Below are 23973 nucleotides of genomic sequence, written 5' to 3'. Positions count from 1 at the left end.
ACCAAAATTCCTCACAGAAAATATTAATAGCTCAACAATAGAGGTTGTGTGGGATACGCTGAAAGCAGGGATCCGGGGCGAGACTATGTCATATTCGCTTCGAATAAATAAAAGAGAGAAAGAGGAATTAAGGAGGTTACAGGATGAACTTATATCAGCAGAAATCGATCTCATTAGTGCTACTAGCAATATAGATATGACCAGAGATATTTCTAGCACTTTAGCCCAAGTAGCAGTTGCCAAGGCAGCTATTACTAATATTTTTACAGATAAAGCAATTCGGAAAGCTACTGCACGAAAAGAACTAGTCTATGAAGTGAACGAGCTAGTGGGACATCAACTGGCAATGCAACTACGACAACAGGCCAATGCTAATTTAATAAGGGAAATTGTAGATCCAGTAGAAGGACTGTTAAAGGACCCAGAGCTGATCAAGCAAGCATTTTGGAGGTTTTATAAAGAATTATACACTGACAGCAGTCATGGAGACTCCATAGAAATAAAAAGATACCTAGAGAATTGTGAAACCACAAAACTCGAGGTAAATATACAGATGGCTCTGGAGGAAACACCAAATATGGAAGAGGTCCTAACAGCTGTTAAGAGCCTCCCTAATGGAAAGGCAACAGGGCTGGACAGCATCCCAGCAGAATTTTATAGAATATTTCTGGAAGAAATAAAACATACATTTATTGATCTAATTACACATATCTTTTCTGGGGGGGAACCTCCCGGCTCCTGGGCTAAGGCAAGAATTGTTATTTTTGCTAAAAAAGGGAAACCCCCAGAACAATTAGGATCATATCGCCCAATAACCCTTATAAACGCGGACTCCAAAATATACTCTAAAATTCTGGCAAATAGAATGGCGCCTATAATACATAAAGTCATCGTCAAAAGCCAACATGGTTTTGTCCCTGGAAGATCAACTATAAATCACATTCAGAGGGTTATTACACTTTTTGATGGAACAGAAACCACCGGAGACCCTATGGCCCTGATACTTCTGGATGCGGAAAAGGCTTTTGATAGGGTTTCCTGGCCGTTTCTCTGGAAAGCAATGGCGACGTTGGGATTTAGAACCAAGTTTATTCAAGCGATACAAAAAATGTATTATAATCCTAGAGCCGTCGTTTCTGTTAATGGAAGTCTAACTAAGGAAATCATTGTTTCGAGAGGAACTCGCCAGGGATGCCCTTGCTCGCCATTGCTTTTCGCAATATATATAGATTTTTTCATCCGCTACTTAGAGAAAAACACCCATATAATCCCCATTATATCACAGGGATATATAACAAAAATACTAGCATATGCGGATGACATTGCTATAGTTACCGCAGACCCTAAGATAGCAATGCCGGTTATTGAGACCGAGGCCAGAAAATTTGGGCTGGTCTCTGGCTATGCGTTAAACCAAGGAAAGACACAAATTGTTTTAAACAAAAAAATTTGGATGGATGATCCTAGGGTCGTGCTGGGAGCTACATACCTGGGGGTGACTATCTCTTCTAAACTAGAGGAAGTGGTGGATTTAAATCTTAAGCCATTACTCAATACAATACAAAAGGATTTACAACGGGTAAATAATCTCCATCTTTCCATTATTGGAAGGACTAATGCAATTAAAATGGTGTACTTTCCAAAGATTTTGTATGTATTCAGGGCAGTCTGCTTAGAAATTACAAACCAGTGGTTCAAAGTAATGGAACGTATCTTCTCTAGATTTATATGGTCATACGCACAACCCCGGCGAGCATATACATTTCTTACTCTTCCCAAGGATAGAGGTGGGCTAGCGCTCCCCAATTTAAGGAGATACTACTGGTCCTGTGTACTACTATACAGTAAAGAATTATTACAAGGATGTAATACTACAGAGGAAAACACTGCCTCAATCTTTCAGTTATTGGTCGGGGAATCCTGCTATGGATATTTCTGGACACACACACATGATAGCTACTACAAAAAGGTTAAATTTAAGACTCTGTATAGCTGCTTTAAGGTATGGAAGATCGTAAGAAAAGAGTTAGGGATAGGACGATTTTCGTACTACACCCCTGTATTAAATAACCCAATTCTCCCATTAACCATCTTCAAAGATAATTGTGTTAAAAAATGGTACCACCTGGGAATAATACAACTAGGGGATTTCTATACTAATCAAGGGATTAAATCTTTTGAACTCTTGAAAGGAGAATTTGGCCTAGATTGGCGGGACTTTTTTAAGTTTCTTCAAATTAGAACCTTTCTGACTCATAAATTTGGATTAAGAAACATCTGGGAAAAATCTATGACTATAGAGATAATTATACATTCTAAGAAACAGTCGATTGGGGGAGTGTATGAGGCGCTGCTGGATAAACTCCCGGATGATTTAGATAAAATGGCAATAAATTGGCAAAACAACCTGAGTATTTCTAAAGAAGGATCTCTAGACTCCTATAAATCAGCTCAAACTCTTCTTATCTCCACCAAACTTCAGACACAATTTTATAAAACCTTTTTCTGTCTCTACTATACACCGAATAAGATTGCAAAATGGGGAACTGGCAATGGGACTTGTTGCCCCAGATGTAATCTTTTTAAAGCAGATTCTATCCATATGTTTGCCACCTGCCCAGTGCTAATGCCTCTTATACAAAACATAGAAAGGTTTTTAACCTCTGTCCTTCATAGAAAGGTTGTTTTACCTCCAGAGGCAATGGTACTTGGGGTTGGTGATACAGAAAAACTTGAAGATGGCTATGACCTAGTATTTGTGGCCATGGCCGTCTGGAGGCTATGTTTAGCGTCGGCCTGGCTAGACCCGATACCGCCTACCTTTCAACAATGGCTAGCAAGGCTCTTAGCGTTGCACAACATCGAGATAGCTATTTACAAACGGAAAAACAGAAGGCGACGGGAAAGGGGTATGAATATCTGGACTCCACTTACACTTTGGCGAGATTTACAAATATGATTCACTATCAATGCCGTAACATGTATATGCTATCTTTGCCTTATTTCTTTTCATTCATCTATTTTTTATTGATTTCTTTTTCATTTTCTTTTTATTATTATGATTTTTTCTCTGGAATTTTTCCTGTAAGATCTCCTATAATAGTTATATAAATGTGATAAACATAAAAATGTATGATGTAAAAATACAAACTGTCTACTTGTCGGGAGGGGGGGATTAAAAACATGTTAAAACCAATAAAAACATTTTAAAAAAAAAACATACTGGGCCCAATTCACAAAGATTTTGCTGCGAGTATGTGGTAAATGAAGATACGGAATTCTTCTTTGAAAGCTTTTATTGTAAAAGTCAATGACACCCACAGCCCGGCGCTCCCGCTGCGCACCAGGATCTCCAGCAACTGACTAACGTTGCTGGAATCCTGGCACGCATCGTTCGCAGCCAGACTGTAGAACCACAGTCAAATGAACACGAGCTCTCGTGCCCTAAGCACGAGAGCATGTAAGCACATACCTCATACTACAATTTCTCTCCTTCTAACAAACAGAAGTGAATGGATAACTAATAATACAGCAATACTAATTGAAATTATTAAGACAAAACATAGTCATTAAATCTTGCAGGCAATCTTCTTTGACGTGTATCCAAAACAGTAGGTGAAGACAATGCATGCCCAATACTATCATGAGGAACCTCATCAACCAATTGTCCACCCATAGATTCACCAGCTTCCCTCTGATGTGAACCATCATGCAGCCAAATTGTCCAATCAGATTGATCAAACTGTTGCTTGGACAGTTTCAATAAGGATGAAACCTGTGAATCAGTTAGTCGGACAAGCGATCTCTTGTACCACCACCCTTTATACCCAAGGAGTGCTGAACCTTTGTGCACATCTGTAACCTGCACTGGAGAAGAGAACTTGGACAAACCTTTTGCCACTTTCTTTGGGTTTTTGATAAGAACCCAATCCTCAATTTTTAAATCAACATCATTAAAACTCTTCTTTTGATCATACACCATTTTCATGTAAGATTGTTTTTCTAGAATTCGTGAAGCCAGATTAATATCTTGAGGCGTAGTCTTACTTTGTTTATCCTGCAACCAACCAGGGCACAGGGTAGTGTGAACTTTCCTACCTCTCAACAGGGAAAAAGGCGGAAGACCTGTTGTACAATGTGGTGAAATGTTGTATGACCATCATTTTTCCTCAACAAAATCCTGAACATTCTTTTTTGATGAAAGAGCTACTTGAATGGCATCTTTGACCACTCTGTTAGCCCTTTCAACTAACCCATTAGATGATGGTGAGTACAAAGCAACCTTGAAATGAGTGACATCCTTTTCCGCTAAAAATTCCTCAAATTTCTGTGAAACAAAGTGTGTACCATTGTCACTAACGATAATGGAGGGCGAACCTTCAATAGCAAACACTCTCTTCAAAAATCTAATGGCATTATTGGAACTAGGTGAATCACAAAACATATGATAAATCCATTTGGAATGATAGTCAATCAACAGAATTAAAAATCTCAACTCGGGAGATAAAAGATCATAAGGACCTGAGAAATCCACCGCAACCTTTTCCCAAGGTTTGTCTGGAAATGGGACCGGATGTAAGGGTGTTTTCATGACCCTCCATTTTTTGTCTGACAAAAGGCACTCTGAACATGAATCAATGTAAAACTTGACTTGTGATTCTAAAGATGGCCACCAATAATACAACTTAATAAGTTGAGAGGTTTTTGAAATCCCCAAATGACCCTGATGTGCACACTTAATGATATCCTCCCTCAAACTCACTGGGGGAACAAAGGATTCATGTCTCATAACCATCCCATTGATCAAGGAAAGTTCAGAAGCCACCATGGAAAAGGCTTTTAACTCATTTGACAGCTTTCTATTTTCTGGCCAACCCTTTACAATATATTGCATGACCAATTGCGATTCTCCTATTAACATGACTAGAGAATCTGGGATTTCATTAAAGACACGGAGGCTATCATTATGCATTAATCCTTTTAATGCGTCACAGACAGCCGCACTACATCACAAAGAAAGGAAACAGTTCTAGAATGTAGTGCCCAGGATACAAATGGCATGAGACACAAACAGACTGCCTCTTTTAAATGCAAATAACAGAAAATAAGTTCAGAAGAGTGGTCCAACTTGGTCTTGAAATTGAAGGTAACAACGAGTCCGAATGGAGGCTGGAGGATAGATGATTATGAAGAAATATCTGAAAGAAAAGAGAGATCGGATGTAGAAGGGGTAAAATAGTACGAAAGACACAATTGATAAGCAAAGATAAACATCAACAAGAGAACATGGTTTCAGAACATCATGAAAGAACATAGCTTAAAACACATATTTCAACAAAATACCAACAAAGGGAGTGGAGCAGAAGGGAGGGATAATGATAGCCTCCGTGTCTTTAATGAAATCCAGATTCTCTAGTCATGTTAATAGGAGAATCGCAATTTCATTACAAGACCGGAGGCTACATTATGCATGTTGGTAGCCATGAAGTACTACATCCGACATGTGTTTGATAGGTTTACAGTAGTGGTGAGCGAAGGTTGAGGCATTAGACCAGTCTGCTGCTTTAAGAATATCATCCAACTTGCCTCCGGACCAGAAGGATTTGCTTGCCATAGCACCTCTGAGAGAATGAGCTTGGAACTTAGAAAGATCAATTCCAGCTAGATTCATTACACATTTGACCCATCTAGAAATGGAGGAGGAGGCAACTGGTTTAAAGGGTTTAACAAAAGAGATAAGGAGTTGATTGGCATCTGGAGGACGAAGGTCTTTCGTTCTCAAGTCATATTCTCTCATACAGTCTAAGACGCACAATTTCTTGCAAAGGTCAAAACGAGGATAGAAAATGGAATCTGACATGGTCTTAGTTCTTCTAAATATGTCAAATTTAACACCAAACATATCGTAAGATCTATGGGAAATATCCAGAGATTTAACATCTGAAACTCTACGACAAGAGATTAAACATAAGAGAGTAGCGAGTTTAAAAGAGAGGTATTTCCTGTTAAGGTATGCGTTATCTGGCCAGGAACAGAAAAGGTCTAGGATAGCTTTAACATCCCACATGGAATTGTATTTAGGTCTGGGAGGTCTTTTAAGTCTTATGCTTTTCATTACCCTACAAATAATATTGTTCTTACCTACCGTTTTACCATTGACCAGAGAGTGTCCTGCGGAAATTGCGGATCTATAACAATTAATAGATCTATAGGATAAACCCCTGTCGAATTGTTCTACTAGGAAGTTAACTATATTGATGATAGGAGCCTCCAAGGGATCCAAGTCCCTCTCCACGCACCAACAAACCCATTTTTTCCAAATGTTATTGTATCTATAATGAGTTCCGGGTGCCCAAGATTCTCCGAGGAGGGACAGAGCTGATGACGAAAGGCCAGACAGTTCGTTGGATTGCCTGACACTTTCCAAGCAAGAAGGTTCAAATTCCCTGAAGAGATTAGGTGGTGATCTTCTCCGTCTGCGTTGGTGACCAGACCCCTCTCCGCTGGAATGAGGAAGGGGATGTCACAAGAAAGTTTGAGTGCGGTGGGGAACCAGGGCTGAGAGGGCCAGAATGGGGTTATCAGGATCAAGCGACATTGGTCTATTCTGACCTTCTGTAGGACTCTTTGAATCATTGCAAAGGGAGGGAATGCGTAATCTCGGAGGCTTGACCAGGATTGAAGAAAGGCATTCACCGCTAGGGCTCCCGGGTCTGGCATCCAACTGAAATATTTCGGGAGTTGGAAAGTTAATCTGCTTGCAAATAAATCCACATCTAGTGGACCCCAAAAGAGAGAAAGGGTGTTGAAAACGTTCACATTGAGCTTCCAATCTGTACGATCTGAGAGGAATCTTGAGTTCCAATCTGCAGCAAGATTCGACTTCCCTGGAAGATATTCCGCCTTCAGTGAAATCTTGTGTTCTAGACAGAACATCCAAAGTTTCTTCGCTAAGGTGGATAAATCTGCAGATTTGGTTCCGCCAAGGCGGTTGATATAGGATACTGCAGAGACGTTGTCCATCTTGAGGAGGACAGATCTGCCTTGAAGAGAGTGTTTGAAGCTCATTAGAGCATATAATCCAGCTGACAGTTCCAAGAAATTTATGTGGTGGGAGGATTCCGAAGAGGACCATGCGCCACCGGTGTTCTGATCGAGGAAACGAGCGCCCCAACCATGGAGGCTCGCATCCGATTCCAAGACAGATTCCGGGACAGAACCGAAAATTGCTTTGCTATTCCACGCGTCCAGGTTCTCTAGCCACCAAGAGAGTTCTAATCTCCCTTCTTGGTCGAGAGTCACAGAATCCTCGTACCAGAGACCAGAATTCAGAGCTTTCCTCTTTATTCTCTGAAGGGCACGGTAGTTCAGAGGCCCAGGAAAGATAGCTTGGATGCTGGAAGAGAGGAGACCAAGAAGACGGGCTAACTCTCGAAGAGTTAAAGAATCTTTTTTTTAGGACATACCTGATTTTTTTGCGGATCTTGGCGATCTTCTTGGGAGGGAGAAGGAGGAGACAGTTCGAGGTATCTACGGTGAAGCCGAGAAATTCGAGGGATTTTGAAGGTGTAAGGATGGATTTCTCTCTGTTTATAATGAAGCCGAGGCTTTCGATAAGGTGGATGGAGGTAACGATATCTTTCTGAATTTGGGAGAAGACTTGAGACATAATAAGAATGTCGTCTAGGTAAATAATGAGCCGGATACCCCTTTCTCTTAGAATAGAGACAATAGTCCTCATTATTTTGGTAAAGCACCAGGGTGCGGAAGAGAGACCGAAAGGAAGAGCTTTGAACTGGTATAGACGCTCCTTCCAAGTAAACTGAAGGAAGGGCTGGTGTTCTACTGCCATCGGAATCGTAAAGTAGGCGTCCTTGAGGTCTAGCTTGACCAACCAGTCTCCTTTCAAGAGAAGGTCCCTTAGAAGATGAATACCCTCCATCTTGAAATGTCTGTAAACTAAATATTTGTTCACCTCTCGAAGATTTATAACTGGTCTCCAACCCTTGTCTTTTTTCTGAACTAAGAAAAGGGTACTGATAAAAGTTTTTAATGACCAAGGTACCTCTATGATAGCTCCCTTTTTTAGCATTGAAGAGATTTCCTCTTCGACGATCTTCTGGTGATCGACAGAAAGGATTAGAGGATTCGGGGAATGACGTTGAAAGGGAATTTCTAAGAAATCTATTTTGAAACCCTGGACGGTCTCTAGAACCCAAGGGTCTTGAGTTAGGGACTCCCAAATGTGATAAAAGAGTTTTAGCCTGCCCCCTACTTGGGAAGAAGGAAAAAGAGGAGGAAGACTTACTTGCAGTATTTGAGATGTTTTGATTTCCGCGGGATCTGTAGCCTCTATTACGAGGTCCTCCCCTGGCTCGGCGGGTGTAGAATTGTTGGTTTGAAGGGTAGAAGCCTCTACCAGAACCTCTGAATGAGGAAAAGGGCCGCTGTGAACTGCGGCCGAAAGAACGGCCCCTTCTTCCGGCCTGATCAAAAAGGCTTGTGTTGAATACACGTTTCATATTAGATTGAGCCCTGTCGAGGGCGGTAAAGGTGACAACGTATTTGCCGATGGACTTGATCATGTCCTCCCCAAAGAGAAGACCTTTAGGGTTTTCTGAAGGTTATTTTTCTGCCAGATCGCTGAGTTTAGGATTAATCTTGGACAGAATGGTTCTCCTCCTTTCGATATTCAGGCTCGAGTTGGCGTTGCCAAGGAGGCCGATAGCTCTCTGGCTCCAACCCCGAATAAGATTGGTATCAAGAGGGGTATTAGAAATATGAGATTCCTCTGCAAGATCCAAGATCCGGGTAAGGGGCCCGAGCACGTCAAGGAGGTGGTCTTGGCAGCTCTTGAGAGCTCTCTCCAGACCCTTTCTAGGGTCTTTCCCTAATTTAAATAAAAATTTGATTAGGTCGGGGTCGAGGTTGGGGGTTTGGGACACCTTATCATGGATGGTGGGTCTCGGGCACTCAGATTTGAGGGTATTCCTGGTTTCCCTTTCCAGAGAGTTCCTCAGCCATCTCCTAATGAACTTAGAGACATGTTCTTGGGGAAACCACTTAGAGCTTTTAGGGTGAGAAATGGTTAGGGGGGAGAACATTTCCTCTCCTAAGGGATTTAAGATGATATCATATCAGAAGAGGAAGGTGATTCTCCTTCGCCAGGGTTGAGATCTAGGTTTTGGTTAGGGACGTCAAGGTCTAAGACGAATTCGTCGTAGGGGTTATTGAAGTCTTCTTCCTCTGAATCAGAGTTTGCAACATCCTTCCCGTCATAACGGGATGTACCGCGAGGGGTACCAGTCAATGTTGTACCGCTAAGGGCACCAATCAGATTTAAGCCGTGAGCGGCGATGTTCTCATTTGAGGCGCTTGGGCCTCCCAGCAGACAAGAGGAGTTAGGACCAGGAGGGTCAGCTGAGGTACTGCGACCTCTTATAGTAGTCATAAGGATGTGCACAGTGTTTGAGTTTTTTATTCTTTTTCCCATGACTTGTAAGGTCGAGGGTAGGGTCATCATGACCAGAGGGTAGAGGCCTTTTAGAAGAGAGAACTTCTTTGAAGGTTGATAACATGCAGGAGCGCATTTCCTTTTGTAAGAAAAGTTTGAATGAGTCATTGTCATGGAGGGGTGAGCTAGCAGTAGCATCATCCGAGTCAAGATCTGACATACTTGAATTATATGTTAAAATAGAGCAGTTTATTGTTAGGCTCTCTCCCTTTTATTCCCCCTTTTTTTTTTTTTTTTTTTTTTTTTTTTGAGTGGCAACGGTAAGTATTAGTTCTCTCCCCCTTTTTTTGTTTTTTTTTTTTGTCTGGGAAAAACGATTTATGGCAAAAAATTAGATAATTTCAATAGATCTTTGCTAGATCCTTAGAAAGATGGGCTTGAAGGGTTATCGTTTGTTTGAAAAGGCAACAAATCCGTTGAGACACGATCCGTGGAAGCAACAGCTGATCGAAGCTCTCGGGCGAGATCAGCTGTTGCCAGGGAAGCGTCATGGTTAAAGGAAAGGACACGGGGAAAGGGACCGCAAACGTGCACCGTTGCCAAGGTGCATTCCTCGAAAATATGACGCGCTCGCTCGATTGATGCGAGCGCGTCAGTAAGCCCAAAATACGAGGAGGAAATTAGATTAGATCAGCGCGAGCGCGAAGGGGGGCCCAAAGACACTGAGAGAACGTGTTTTGAATAAAATAGGTAAGCGCGTTAAAGAAAATAGTATGGTAAATGGTGTTAAGGCCCGTTAGAACCGGAAAAGTATGGTAAATGGGAAATAAATAAAACACGTGAATATTAAGGGGATCGACAACCTTAATAGGAAGTCGATCTGGGTAAATGGGGAAGGGGGGGTGAGCCCAGAATCGTTAGAGGAGCGAGGGAAACGCTGAAGGAAAGACGATAGTTATAAGTTAATGTATCTCTTTGAAAAGACACCAGTCAAAGCAGGTTTAAGCACAAGGAAACAGTAAATCAATTAAAATGTTAACAGCAAATCCCCCATTATAAATATTAAATAAATAACAAGCAACAGTACGCGAGAAGAGTAAATGCTACTTATCCGCCTGTGAGCCGCATTTAAAAGAGGCAGTCTGTTTGTGTCTCATGCCATTTGTATCCTGGGCACTACATTCTAGAACTGTTTCCTTTCTTTGTGATGTAGTGCGGCTGTCTGTGACGCATTAAAAGGATTAATGCATAATGATAGCCTCCGGTCTTGTAATGAAATTTGAGCGTAATATCCTTACTATAAGCTTCCAACCAAGTTTGTTCAGTAATGGTAGGACATTCTTTGATTGCGTCAAGTGCAGCAACAACACACTCCGTGTCCTCAACAACATCTAAATCAGGAGCATCATAAGATGCCATGCGTGAAAGACAATCAGCCCTGAAATTTCCCCCACCAGAAATGTGTTTGATGGTAAAATAAAATTCTTGCAATTTTGACAATAGCCGAATCAACCTGGCAGAGGTCCTACCAAACCCATCACCATCAAGTAAATGTGTAAGAGGTTTATGATCGGTGAATATTTCAAATTCACGTCCCCAAATGTAGTTCCTGAACTTCTCTATTGCCCAAACGCAAGCGAGTGCTTCGCGTTCAATTGTGCTATAATGGGTCTCTGCAGGTTTGAGCATTCTGGATGAAAAGGCTATAGTATGTTCTTTTCCTGCTACCCACTGACCAAGAACTGCCCCCAAACCTGTCAGACTGGCATCCACCATAATGAAGCATTTAGCATCATCTTGAAAAGCATGAAGAGCAGGAGCTTCAACAATCATTTTTGTTGTTTGATCAAAAGAAAATGAGACCTCCTTGGACCAAAGAAACTTTGAACCTTTACGCAACAGGGCACGTAATGGCTCCACGGTCTGGGCATATCCTTTAACAAAACGGGCATAGTACTCTGCCAAACCTAAGAAAGACCGAAGCGCATCTTTATCTTTGGGAGGAATAGCCTCACTGATGGCCTCGACAAGCGAAAACTTAGGTTTTATTCCCTGACAAGACAACGTATGACCTAAGTAGTCTAACTGTTGTTTCCCAAATTGACACTTGTCAGATCTGATAGTCATGCCCGCATCATTCAACTTGGATAGAACACAAGTAAGATTTTTTACATGTGTTTCCCAGTCATTTGCAAAAACCAGAATATCATCTTGATAGGCTTGGACTCCTGGCAGATCTTGAAATAAACTATCCATAATTTTTTGAAAAACACTGGCTGCAGATGCCAGGCCAAAAGGAAGCCTAAGATATTTATAGACACCAAAGGGTGTGACAAAAGTGGTAAGCTCTTGTGAATCATCTGTTAAACAAATTTGGTGACAGGCTGAACGAAGATCGATTAATGAAAAATATTTTGCACCCCCTAAACTAGCAAGAAGATCATGAATCCTTTGGAGCGGGTGACAATCAATTAATATATTTTTATTCAAAGTGCGCAAGTCCGCACATAGCCTCACCTCACCTGATTTTTTGCGGACAATAACGATGGGAGAAACCCATTCTGAAGAGTTGCAAGGTGCAATGACCCCATCATCACACAATTTTTTAAGTGTAGACTTGAGTTCATCCCTAGCACTGAGTGGTAAAGTGCGAACCTTATGTACAAAGGGTTGAGCATTTGGTTTTAACTTAATCCGATGTTGGAAACCTTTGACAGTGCCAAGTTTATCGGAAAACAAATTAGGAAAAAGATCTAGAATCTTTTTGAGATCATGTGAATGATCCGTGACATCAACACAATCTACTGAGCTTAGTTCATCTTCTGTCCATCCGGCTGGAGAATAACCTTGGGGTAGATCACCACGCATAATGGGATTATCACCGCCAGGGACAAGGTACAGCCCCATTCTAGCAAGATCCTGCCAACCAACTATATTGCGTCCCCTAACTGCGACATAGACTTTAGTGTATATTGATCTTTCGAGACACTCCAACCTAGAAATGAAATATCCCAACATCTCTATGTCAAATTCACCAAACGCTTTTGGATTGATGTCTGTTTTGGTCAAGGTGATGGAATTCTTCCATTTCTCCAAAAACATTACATCTGATAAAATGGTTATAGGAGAACCTGAATCTGCCATGATAGGAATTTCAATTTTACCAAATAGAGCAACACCTATGGGGCCTTTAACATAATGTGAATTGAAAATTGAATTACATTCAATTGAGACAATCATGTCATGAAATTGTTTTGTACAATCCTCAAGGGATTCCGCAACTTCTATGCTATTAACTCTGGTAGGTCTCTTGACAGATTTACAAACACTTTGAAAATGGCCAATTTTTTGGCATGAAACACATCTTTTCCCTGACGCAAGACACATGGGATGATTTCCAAGATGTGAACGAGAACCGCATCTGAAACATATTGTATTAACCTTTCTGAAAGGCTGCTTATAAATTTTGCGAACATTAACGGCATTGACAGAATTCGCAGATTCGTTTGGAACCGAACTGAAGGAGTTAATAGACTGGTCTTGTTGAAGAACTTTTGAAGTAACAATGGACCTTTCAATACTTTTGGCAATATCAATTGTATCTTGTAAGGATGGTTTTCTACAGCTGAGTAGGCGTTCCTGTATTTTTCTGGAAAAGCAAGCAAAAACAAACTGGTCACGTATATAAATTTCTGGATCTGCTTCAAATTCGCAAGTGGAAGCAAGAACGCGTAATGCAGCAATGTATTCATCTACTGTTTCATCCTCACGCTGTTTCCTCTTGTGAAAATTATGTCTCTCAAGCATAATGTTTGGTTCTTGGTCATAATGTCTTGCCAAACGAGCTAACGCTTCTTCATAAGAATTCCAATGTTGCGCATCTCCAGCTTCCCCAGGTGGTGTTGGGAATTTTGGTAAATTCTCAAAAACATGTTGCGCTGCCAGACCCAAACAACCATACAGAATAGCAACTTTGCGATCATGAGAAAATTTAACAGCATCTATAGCCACAATATGATTTTCAAAGGCTTTAACCCACTGACGCCATGGAATTTCAGGTTTGCCAGGTCGTTGTAGAAAAGGAGGAGGTTGAGCAAACTGCTGAGCAGAAGCCATGACCAAAATGGATTATTGATAAATTATAAATGAGACAAAATTTAAGCAATAAATGACTTATTATGCTGTTAAATAGAACAATTTTAAATTTAAAATGAGCAAGTGAGTATTATGCTGTTAAATAGAACAATTTTGAATCACTAATACATATTAAAAAAAAAATGAAGTAGTTCTTTAAAAAGTGACCAAAATATCCTTGGACTAAACTTGAAAGTACATATGAGAGGTGTGCCTGTCACCGTGAAAAGTGCAGGCTGAAATGTGCTTGAGACAAAAGTGTGCCTGTCACTGTGTTGAAAGCGAAGGTTGGATCCTACCTGGGATCAGAAGAATAGTGTTGACAGCAAGGTAATGCCTCAGCGCGTGGCTGCCTTCGAGTATAAATAAATAAGCGTCGATCTTCCTGACTCGAGCTTGTGGGCGTTGCTAGGAAACCTTTGCGTGTGATGTCAGCGAAGGAAGCGTCTTGGTTTGCCCTCCCTCGTTGCTAGGAGACAGCGCGTTGTAACCGCGATGTCTCCAATCACGAGAAAATGGCCCAGAATGCCTTCAGCATAACATCGATATGCAGGAAGCAGCTTCAAAATAGACGACCAATGAGGCTGGCAGCAGGAGCGTGAAAACGTAACGAGGCGGAGTCTTGTAAGGAACTGCTGCACCCAAATCTTCGAAATATGCTGGTGGGTGTCAGACGCGTCGGTCCGTCCTTCTTCCTTGTCGCCAATGTGGTAAATGAAGATACGGAATTCTTCTTTGAAAGCTTTTATTGTAAAAGTCAATGACACCCACAGCCCGGCGCTCCCGCTGCGCACCAGGATCTCCAGCAACTGACTAACGTTGCTGGAATCCTGGCACGCATCGTTCGCAGCCAGACTGTAGAACCACAGTCAAATGAACACGAGCTCTCGTGCCCTAAGCACGAGAGCATGTAAGCACATACCTCATACTACAGAGTACCAGTGATGTCTATTTTTTCTATTGAGATTTCCAGGAGTAAGTCAGCAGCAGTCCTGTCTTACTCTTGAAGTTCAGTAGTGAGTGAGGAGGGCCACATGGAAAAGTCGCAGCCAAATGTTTGTGAATCGGGCCAATGTCCATGGTTTGATACCGCACACACGAATTGCATTAAATTCACTTTGAGCCAATGTCCATGGTTTGATACCGCACACACGAATTGCATTAAATTCACTTTGAAAAAGTTTGTAGATGACTCAGGCAGGGAAGCAAGCCAGAGTGGGTTGTGTAGGAAAAATATGCCAGTAGAGGTATCGCTTATGAAATTCTCTGATGCACTCCTTGGTCCTATTATTACTCTACCAGGGTACTATACCAGCTGGGGAGCCTGGGTCAGCAGATGCCACGGGTCAGCTTCACAAATATTGTATTCGGACTTTCTCTTTAACTACTTTCAGCAAAGACTGCTTGGCGTACTCCTGGAATTCTGTAATAAGCCAGGAGTTCCAGAAGTCAAAGTCACACATATTTATGTCTAAATCTTTGCAAATGGAGCCCTACTGATTATTTCACTGAGAAGCTTTTATGTTTTATCATTTGGAGTTCTAAGTTTGAATTTGCACCACTGGCAAGGTATACCTATAGGGTGCAGGGTTAACATTGCAATAGTATGGCTTTGATTGTATAGAAAGCGGGCATCAAGTTGTTTGAAATAAAATGCATTTTAAGTTGTAAAAATGATTCCATTGAACGTTACTCCAGCAATTTGTATTCTAGACTGCATTTTATAAAAATGGTTTTAATAAAACCATCAATAAAAATAGTCCCAGGTGTTAAATTTACGCCGCCCCCTACCTGCTCTGCATAAGACCCCCTCTAAGCACTGTGAATCGTCTGGAGACATTTTTCACTCCGCCCGAGTGTCTCCCCGATTGATAGAATGAAAACACGGAGCACAATAGGCCTTGATGGAGGGCGATTACCCAGAAGCACCTGCTGTGAATGGCCCAATGTCTCTGGTGACTAAAGACTGCTGGAGCTAGCTGCAGGAAGGGAAGGGCCCTGCTATACTTAGTTGGCCCATTCTGAAGAACTGGCACCCCGTCCTGGTCACTCCCTGCTTCCTTCACCCTCCTAACGTATGGGAGTGACAGTTTCATGGAAAATAAAGGGTGCTGCCATTTAATGTTTAGAGATGTGAACATCTCTGCGTTCCCAAGTAATAAAAAAAAAAAGAAACTAGGGCCTACTGGAGAAAAACAGACTTCTTTCACCGTTTACGCGATTTGCCTCGAAGTTGGGCGGTTTCTTGCTCAATCATTTTATTGTTGCAGTAGCTGCGTGCTGCTGCTGCACCACAAGAGGCCTCTGCTCTGCTGGAATACCCGTCTAATACGGAGGCATGATGAGCGCACTTTGTTCTGAGAAATAAATATATTGTGTATAGAGCGTTTCTCACTAGAGACAAAGGCATAATGTGTTAATTGTCGCATCTCTGAAAGTTCGCGCTGCACAATTTTTGATATTGTATTTTAATTAGATGTGGCAATGAAAAAGAATCACAACGTGTGAGACTAGCACAAAACGAGTTTATTTTTATTTTTTCATGTTTTGTGGCGAAGGAGTAGTAGTGTATTTATAGATCACCCACAAACTGTAGGTTAAATCAGCGGGTATTAGAACAAGCATTGGCATAGCCAATAGGTCTCGCCTTTGGGACCTTATAGGTGTTTAGCCATGCAACAGTTGATGTTGTTGCACCAACAAGTAACTAAACACTTATAAGGTCCCAAAGGCGAGACCTATGGGCTTCGCCAATGCTTGTTTTTATGTCTGCGGTTGTCTTCTAACCTTTCACCGTTCTCTTGTTTCAGTGTATTTTCTTCAGATATTACATCACTGATGACATATGTGTCTTTCTGAAAAAAAAAAAATATATGTATAGCTTAAAAAAAAAAAGGAAGAAGACATGGGTATATAAATGTGTAAATACAGTGATGTAATATCTGACGTCATCAGCAGCGGATTACGGTCGCGTGAGTTATAGTTGCCTGCACTAACTATAACGGGGGAATTTCATTGGTTTTTCATGAGGAAAATGCCCAGCTAACTATAACATGTGTGAAACCTATGGTTTTTTAAGTGAATATATATATATATATATATATATATATATATATATATATTTCACCTATAATAATCCCACAACTACACAATGGTGGTAACCGTGAAATCTCACACTCAGCCAGAAATGGGTGTTCAAACTCTCCCGTACTGTCATCTCTACCATAATGCCTATATATATATATATGTGGGTGATTAACCTACAACCACACAATGCTGGTAGACATGAGTGACTACTTCTTAAACAGTCATCTCAACTGGAATACCTATACATAATACAACGATTTGGCTAAGATGACTTTGCACACTTTGGTTCATATTCCATCCTCATTTCCAAAATGTTGTATTATATATGTAATCTCCAGTAGTCCAAGTGTAAGAATAGGTAAGACGGTTTATATATCTGATGTAAACCACACACTAGCAATGTAGCAGAATTGTTTAAAGACACAGCCCTGCACACATCATTGTAAAATAGGTCATATGAAATACTTGAAAATCATGTCATTGACGACTCCTGTTGCTGCCAAGAAGTATGTTACTCCGCAGATCAGTGTTAAACTAGTTTGTTTGCGCTCTTCATGAACTGTTCCTCCTTTTTGTGCTGTCTTCCAAATACCTTCTGCGTGAATATCCATACAGTTCCCTCACTTAGGGCCTCATGTAGGAAGGCAAATACCGGTCGGTAACGGCCGATTTTCGGTAATTATACCGTTACCGACCGGTATTTTGGCCATTGGTATGTAGGGGGACAAACTTTGCTTTCGGAATTTACCGAATCGGTAAAATTACCGATTCGGTAATAATACCGAATCGGTAATGTTACCGAATCGGTAACTTTTCCGAATCGGTAATTTTACCGATTCGGTAAATTCCGAAAGCAAAATCGAGATGTAGGGGGAGTGTGTGTGTGTGTGTTTAAGAGTCGGTATTTACCACCAACTTATAGTTGGTGGTAAATAATGAATGTATGTGTAAATGCATTTTTACGCGCGTAGCAGTGTGCAATGTGGCATACATACATGCCCTTAGGGCATGTATGTGTGCCACATGTGCACACATGGCCGAATCAGGGGTGCAACAGGGTGTCAATGTGACACCCTGCCACCCTTGTATGTGTTCCCCCCCATTACCGAATCGGTATTTACCGATTCGGTAATGAGGCATACCTTCCCATCAATGGGAAGGTATGCCTCATTACCGAATCGGTAAATACCGATTCGGTAATTACCGACTAGTAACGATTCGGTAAAAAATACCGACTCATTACCTACATACCAGTTACCACTTCTAAAATACCGATTCGGTATCGTTCGGTATTTTAGAAGTGGTAACTGGTATGCTACCTACATGAGGCCCTTAGTCTGATTTATTTTGCTTTTCTGTGCACTGGTCAAATACGTCTAAAACCTCAGACTGTCCTACTCAAAATGGCTGCAATGCTTGAAAAGCTGACAAGTTAAGTTTCAATTTCCACACCAATCCAAAATGACGGGCGAAAAAGTAACGACGCAACGGCACACACACACACACACACACACACACACACACACACACACACACACACACACACACACACACACACACACACACACACACACACACACACACACACACACACACACACACACACACACACACACACACACACACACACACACACACACACACACACACACACACACACACACACACACACACACACACACACACACACACACACACACACACACACACACACACACACACACACACACACACACACACACACACACACACACACACACACACACACACACACACACACACACACACACACACACACACACACACACACACACACACACACACACACACACACACACACACACACACACACACACACACACACACACACACACACACACACACACACACACACACACACACACACACACACACACACACACACACACACACACACACACACACACACACACACACACACACACACACACACACACACACACACACACACACACACACACACACACACACACACACACACACACCTGTGCATCACACGGAAACATTAATGACGTCCCCAGAACACTGTTGCACAGCATTCTATCAGGACGAAAATACCAGTACCTGTGTCTGACGTCACCAGACAGTTGCTGGCTTCATTGTGATAGGATCACCTGCTTCTGTAGGATCTGCCATCCTCACAATCGGCCACAACCAAGTAGCAGGTCTCTGGAACTTTCATACCACTGCTGCCGTGGTCCTGAGGAAATTCACTGCAATGGTATGTGCACGCCAATGCCGATAGCGCTTTTTAATGTGACGATTCCATAGTCGCTGATGCCAGCACAGATAATGAGATAGCAGTTCCACGTGGATTGTGGGGAGGTTGGTTGTCACATACCTGTCCCCAGCAGGCGCTTGTCACTAATGTTAAATCTAGTTCCAGGAAGTACCACAAGCATTCACAAAGATTTCCAAGATGTTTATTTGTAGTACATTTTACAGACCACCAATCCGAACCGGCAGCACAACTGACCATATTTTCAACTCCTTCTAGGAGTTCATATCAGCGCTTTCTGGGGTCATCATTGAACTAGGTAAAGTTCTAGTTACCTAGGTAAACAGTGACACATTGCTATCCAAGTACAGTGTGCTGCATCAATGAAATGCATCAGACTAAACCAAATTACAACACTTTTTCTGCACTCTTTGTGCCTTTTTGGTATCGTTTTCCTGCCCTGGTTTTGCCTTTTTTGCTAGTTTTTCTGCCCCCTGTTTTGCCTTTTTCTGCTGGTTTCTTCCCTCCGTTTCCTCAAGACCTGGCTTTTACACGGAGACATCGCACCCCAGCACACAGATACCCCCATGGGTCACAGTGCAGCGTTCTACAAATGATAATTGATTGAATAGCTAGTGACAGCCACACGCTATATAAATGTAATGACAATGCCACTGAAACAATGCCTTTTTAAAATTTTACCTTCTTGCATTCCGTACTTTCTTGAATATAATTTTCATACATGACGGAACAGATTGATGGTGTTTGCATCTATGCCTTATTTCCAAGCAACTTTAATGCTATTGTGATGTGATAGCGGTTGCTGGGTCTGAAGGAATTAAACCATTCCATGTTCGCTTCTGTTAATTTCTGAGTCCACTACGTAGACTCAGTTTAAATTACTTAAATTAGTTACATTCATATACTTATTTATTGCCTTCCTATATCTTTTTCAAGCCATTTACAATACTACAGCTTGGGGGGCAGGCAGTTCCTTGCATTAGCCTTTCTTCTAATACTACTTTGAACCCAAATACTAGATGACTGTATTATGGACCGTGAGCCTAGTATATATTTTGACTGTTTAGCTGCAAAATAATTCTTACTTATGTCTTTGTTTATCAGCTCATTTGTAGTAAGGAGAAACGACCCATTCAGTTGTTTACATTCCACTGTAGTTGTACATTGAATATGTTTGGATATTTTAATTTCTTCTTCTCTGGACAACAAATTTAAATTTCATTTATTACAACTAGGGACAGTGAAAATGTATCAAAAATACATAGAATTATTTGATGATTCATAAATGAACTAAAATACACATAGTTAAATGTGCTTTTAACAAAATCTGGATCATTTTTAATAAAGTGCGTTGATAAAATGCCACCCAGTGGTGTGTTGCATATCTGATAAAATATCTCTTGCTCTTAATAGAATAAAAAAACATTCTGTTTGGGTTTGCTGTATGCTTATAATGATATCTGCTTCCTCAAATGCTACAAACTCTTAAGTAAATTGGAAAGTGTTTTTGGCTCCACGTTTACCTTTCTAAACGAAGTAGAATAGTAAGATAATGTACTTCTACACAGTTGTCAGCTTCAGAATTTTGAGCTAACAATTCGATCAGTATCTGAACAGAAGCTTTAAATTATGTAATTTTGTCTCCTGCCTTACACCTAGGTCTGTGCTGATGGTTATGAAGCTGAGAATTTGATCTCAGAAGACATTGGGAAGAGAAATCGTGGATTGCGTTTTGAATATTTTATTAGACCACCTGTACATGCCACCATCACATTTCCATTTAATATAGACATCAGTACAATTAACGTGGATGTCACATCATCAGGGGGAAATCAGCATTTTACTGAGCTTGAAATATTTACTTCAACAAGCAAATCCGCATCTAATAGCCAAGGAAACCCTTTTCCAGAGGTTTCCTGCCACAGCTCTTCTGAGAAAGATGTGTATAAATTGGTAGGTAAAGCCCTATTAAAAAATCCTCATAGAGCAGTATTCCACAACCGAGGTTTCAAAACAAGGGCCCCTTTTCATCATACACAACCTGCTTCAGCTTTTCCAAGTACTGAATTTGTATCTTTTGAATTGTGGAATAAAGGGCCATTCTCACTTAACAACGTGACACACTTGAAGATTAGCATCTCCCACTTAGCTGGTGGAGGCCTTCTGTGCATTAAACGTGTGGAGGTATGGGGTCAGCCAGCAAGTTCTTGTCCACAAGCAGTAATGGACTCTGTGCTACAAACTACCAGTGAAAGCCTACCTCGAGCCTTTTTCTCACAGGACCCGGCATCTCCAATGGAAAGCAACTGTATGTCCAACAGTAATTCAGACATTGCACAACAAATTCTTCAGGAATTAGAAATTCATGATGTTCCGGAGGAATTTCTGGATCCAATCACTTTAGAAGTAATGACACTTCCCATACTTTTGCCTTCTGGAAAAGTGATTGACCAAAGTACTCTGGAAAAATGTAACCACAGTGAGGCTTCTTGGGGTAGGATGCCCAGTGACCCTTTCACAGGCGTTACCTACAGCCATCACTCGCAGCCTCTTCCCCACCCAACACTGAAGGCACGAATAGACCACTTCCTCCTGCAGCATGGTGTTCCAGGCTCCAATATTTTGGGAAGGGCTCAAGCAAGAGCCATCGTAGCACCGTCTTCCATCAATTTGCCTTCTTTAAAAAGAAAGCTGGTTTGCATAGAACAATCTGTAAATAACAGCAGTTGTTTGGAGCCCTCCTGTTTTGCAGCTACAAACTCTCTAGTAATGTCTACCTCAGAAAACTGTGCTAAAAAAATGAAAACTGACTGTGATATAGGTACAGCACAAATGGATTGCTCAGCAGGTACTGTACATCTTGCATTTAATTATCAATGTTTTACAAGTAATTGATTGTGAATTTTGTTTCCTGAATAATAGATTGATATAATGGACTGAGGGCCTTGTCTGCGATAATTGTGAAGTTGTTTCTTTAGCATGGACCTTTTTTTTGGGGGGGGGGGGAATTGAAATGAAATGGAATGAAATTGGATTTGTATAGCGCTTAGCTACCCTGAGGCCTCCTAGCGAATTGTTAGGATAGTTTATAAAAGAATTGAAACCTCTGTAGTTGACACTTCCTTGAAGATAGTGTGAGTGAAGTTGCTCATGAACTATAAACCTCTGTATTCCTAACTGAGAGTTCTTCATTTAATTTTGTACTTTACATTGGTGGATTCTGTAACCCTTTCTCTCAAAAATCTTGGCAGGCAAAGGATTAATTAATATTTTGCCCTGCACAGGATAGATTAAAGACTGAAGCTAAAGTGCAGATGTGGGCCATTAACTTCCTTTCTTTGTGTTGTCTTGTACAAAAATATCAAACCTTCTTCTTTGCTTTACCAAACCTTTAGGGTTTTCCGCTTTGGTCTTTGATCCATGGTGCCCCATTGGTCTGCAATATTGGGCTTCACTGAAGGTGTTTCCTAATGCTTACACCAAACTCTTTTTAGATTGACCAGAGTGGCATTACCCTTGGGCTTCCCAGATGTGTTGGCCCATATTGCATCCTTGGGATTCTTAAGGGTCTTCAACCCTAAGATACATTTAACCTACCTCAAGCAATCTTTTAGGTCTCTATCTCTAGGGTTCCTTACTGAGTTGTCATTCACAAGTCCCAACTTGCCTGCCAACACATTGTCTTATCCCTTATGAATTTTCATCAGGCCTTTAAAGATTATATTTTCTTTGGGTACTTTTAGATTCTTTTACCTTACCTGTTTATAGACTCCATTTTTCATGTCCTGTAGGGTATACTGATCGTTGGTGCCACTTCTTTTCTACACCTAGGTAGTATTTTGGAAGTTTACTCAGGAGATTATTCAACCAAGACACTACTGGGTAAAGCGGTTACCACAGGGAGTCTTGTGCTGTACTTTGGTGCTCCTCTTGCATTAATCCTCTCATGACTTGGACCTCGCTTGTAGCCCTCCCTATCCTCCCAACGTTGGATGTTGGGGAGTGTGTCCGAGCCTGTCTGCAGAACTTCCCCAGTTAAGCTCTGTTAGGTGCCTAGGCCTTATTTAACCCTCTATAGCCAACTCTTTTACAACTGCCATTGTCACCCTTGAGTTTAGAAGTTGTGATCCAAATAACAATAGTTTGCTTGTTTCCACAGAGTGCTATGTAGGTCTTAATGGGATTGGCCAAGTGGTACCCACTGATTCCTACCTTGAGAACCTGCCTTACTCTACTGCCCCATTATGAAGATTTTCTAAGTGTTCTGTAACTATCTGATTGCGTTGGACCCTGCACTAAGTTTTTCTAGCTATCCTATAAGGTTTTCGTGCTAGTTTTTCATTTTTTTTCTGAAGTGTCCCCGGACCTTATTATCACTTGCTTGGATGTCTTCAGAGCCAGTGTGTTTTATGTTTCTGAGGCTCCTCCCTGTTCTTAAGGACTCTCTGTACTTTGTTTTGCCCAGGTTTGAGTAATATTGGGATTTGCTTGGATAGCATTTGCCCATTAAGCAGAAAGGTGGGTGTTTGAATCTCAGTAGAGGATTAAGTGTGGACAAACGACTCCACTGCTCTCTCTAACTGGCTGGCTGCAACATGGTCAAAAGGTCCTCAAAAATATATATGACCCCAGGGGGTCAATGTACTATAATAATTGGGAAGTGGGGTGTATGTGTACCCTCGGCCTTTCTAAACTGATCACGGCCCTTGTGACCCCATCCCCTGGGGCCTGGCATACATTTAAAGAGGAGGGGGTTTGCAGCACCATCCCCCTAGCCTCTTAGGCCAGTGCCTGCTCACTATTTTGTGCCTATGAGAATGTGGCAGGGAAAGTTGTCGGCACCCACTGGGCGGGAGCTTAAAAATTCTCCCACTGGGTGATATCAGGTATTTGTGTGCTCTTGCTGGCAGGGAAACTCTGATTGCTGCCGCCAGGTAGGAGCATGCAAAAACAGCTGCTTCTGCCAGGCACGAGGAATGCCGGCTCCCGATGCACTCAGCATGCATGCAGGGAGCCATGG

At 41.5% G+C, this 23973-nt stretch overlaps 1 protein-coding gene across 1 annotated transcript in view; it reads left to right on the top strand.

The window, feature by feature from the left end:
- The window catches only part of UBOX5 (U-box domain containing 5), a 175467-nt gene that overhangs the window by 49024 nt on the left and 102470 nt on the right, over positions 1–23973 (top strand). Inside the window, exon 3 of the mRNA XM_085642681.1 lies at positions 20613–21801. Coding sequence (XP_085498807.1) covers positions 20613–21801 — 1189 coding nt within the window. The remainder of the gene's footprint in view (positions 1–20612; positions 21802–23973) is intronic.

The sequence above is a fragment of the Triturus cristatus genome, chromosome 2_2 (assembly GCF_964204655.1).
Source record: "Triturus cristatus chromosome 2_2, aTriCri1.1, whole genome shotgun sequence".
Taxonomy (NCBI): domain Eukaryota; kingdom Metazoa; phylum Chordata; class Amphibia; order Caudata; family Salamandridae; genus Triturus; species Triturus cristatus.
Note: the sequence above shows the minus strand (reverse complement) of the source record. Positions and strands in the feature narration are given on the sequence as shown.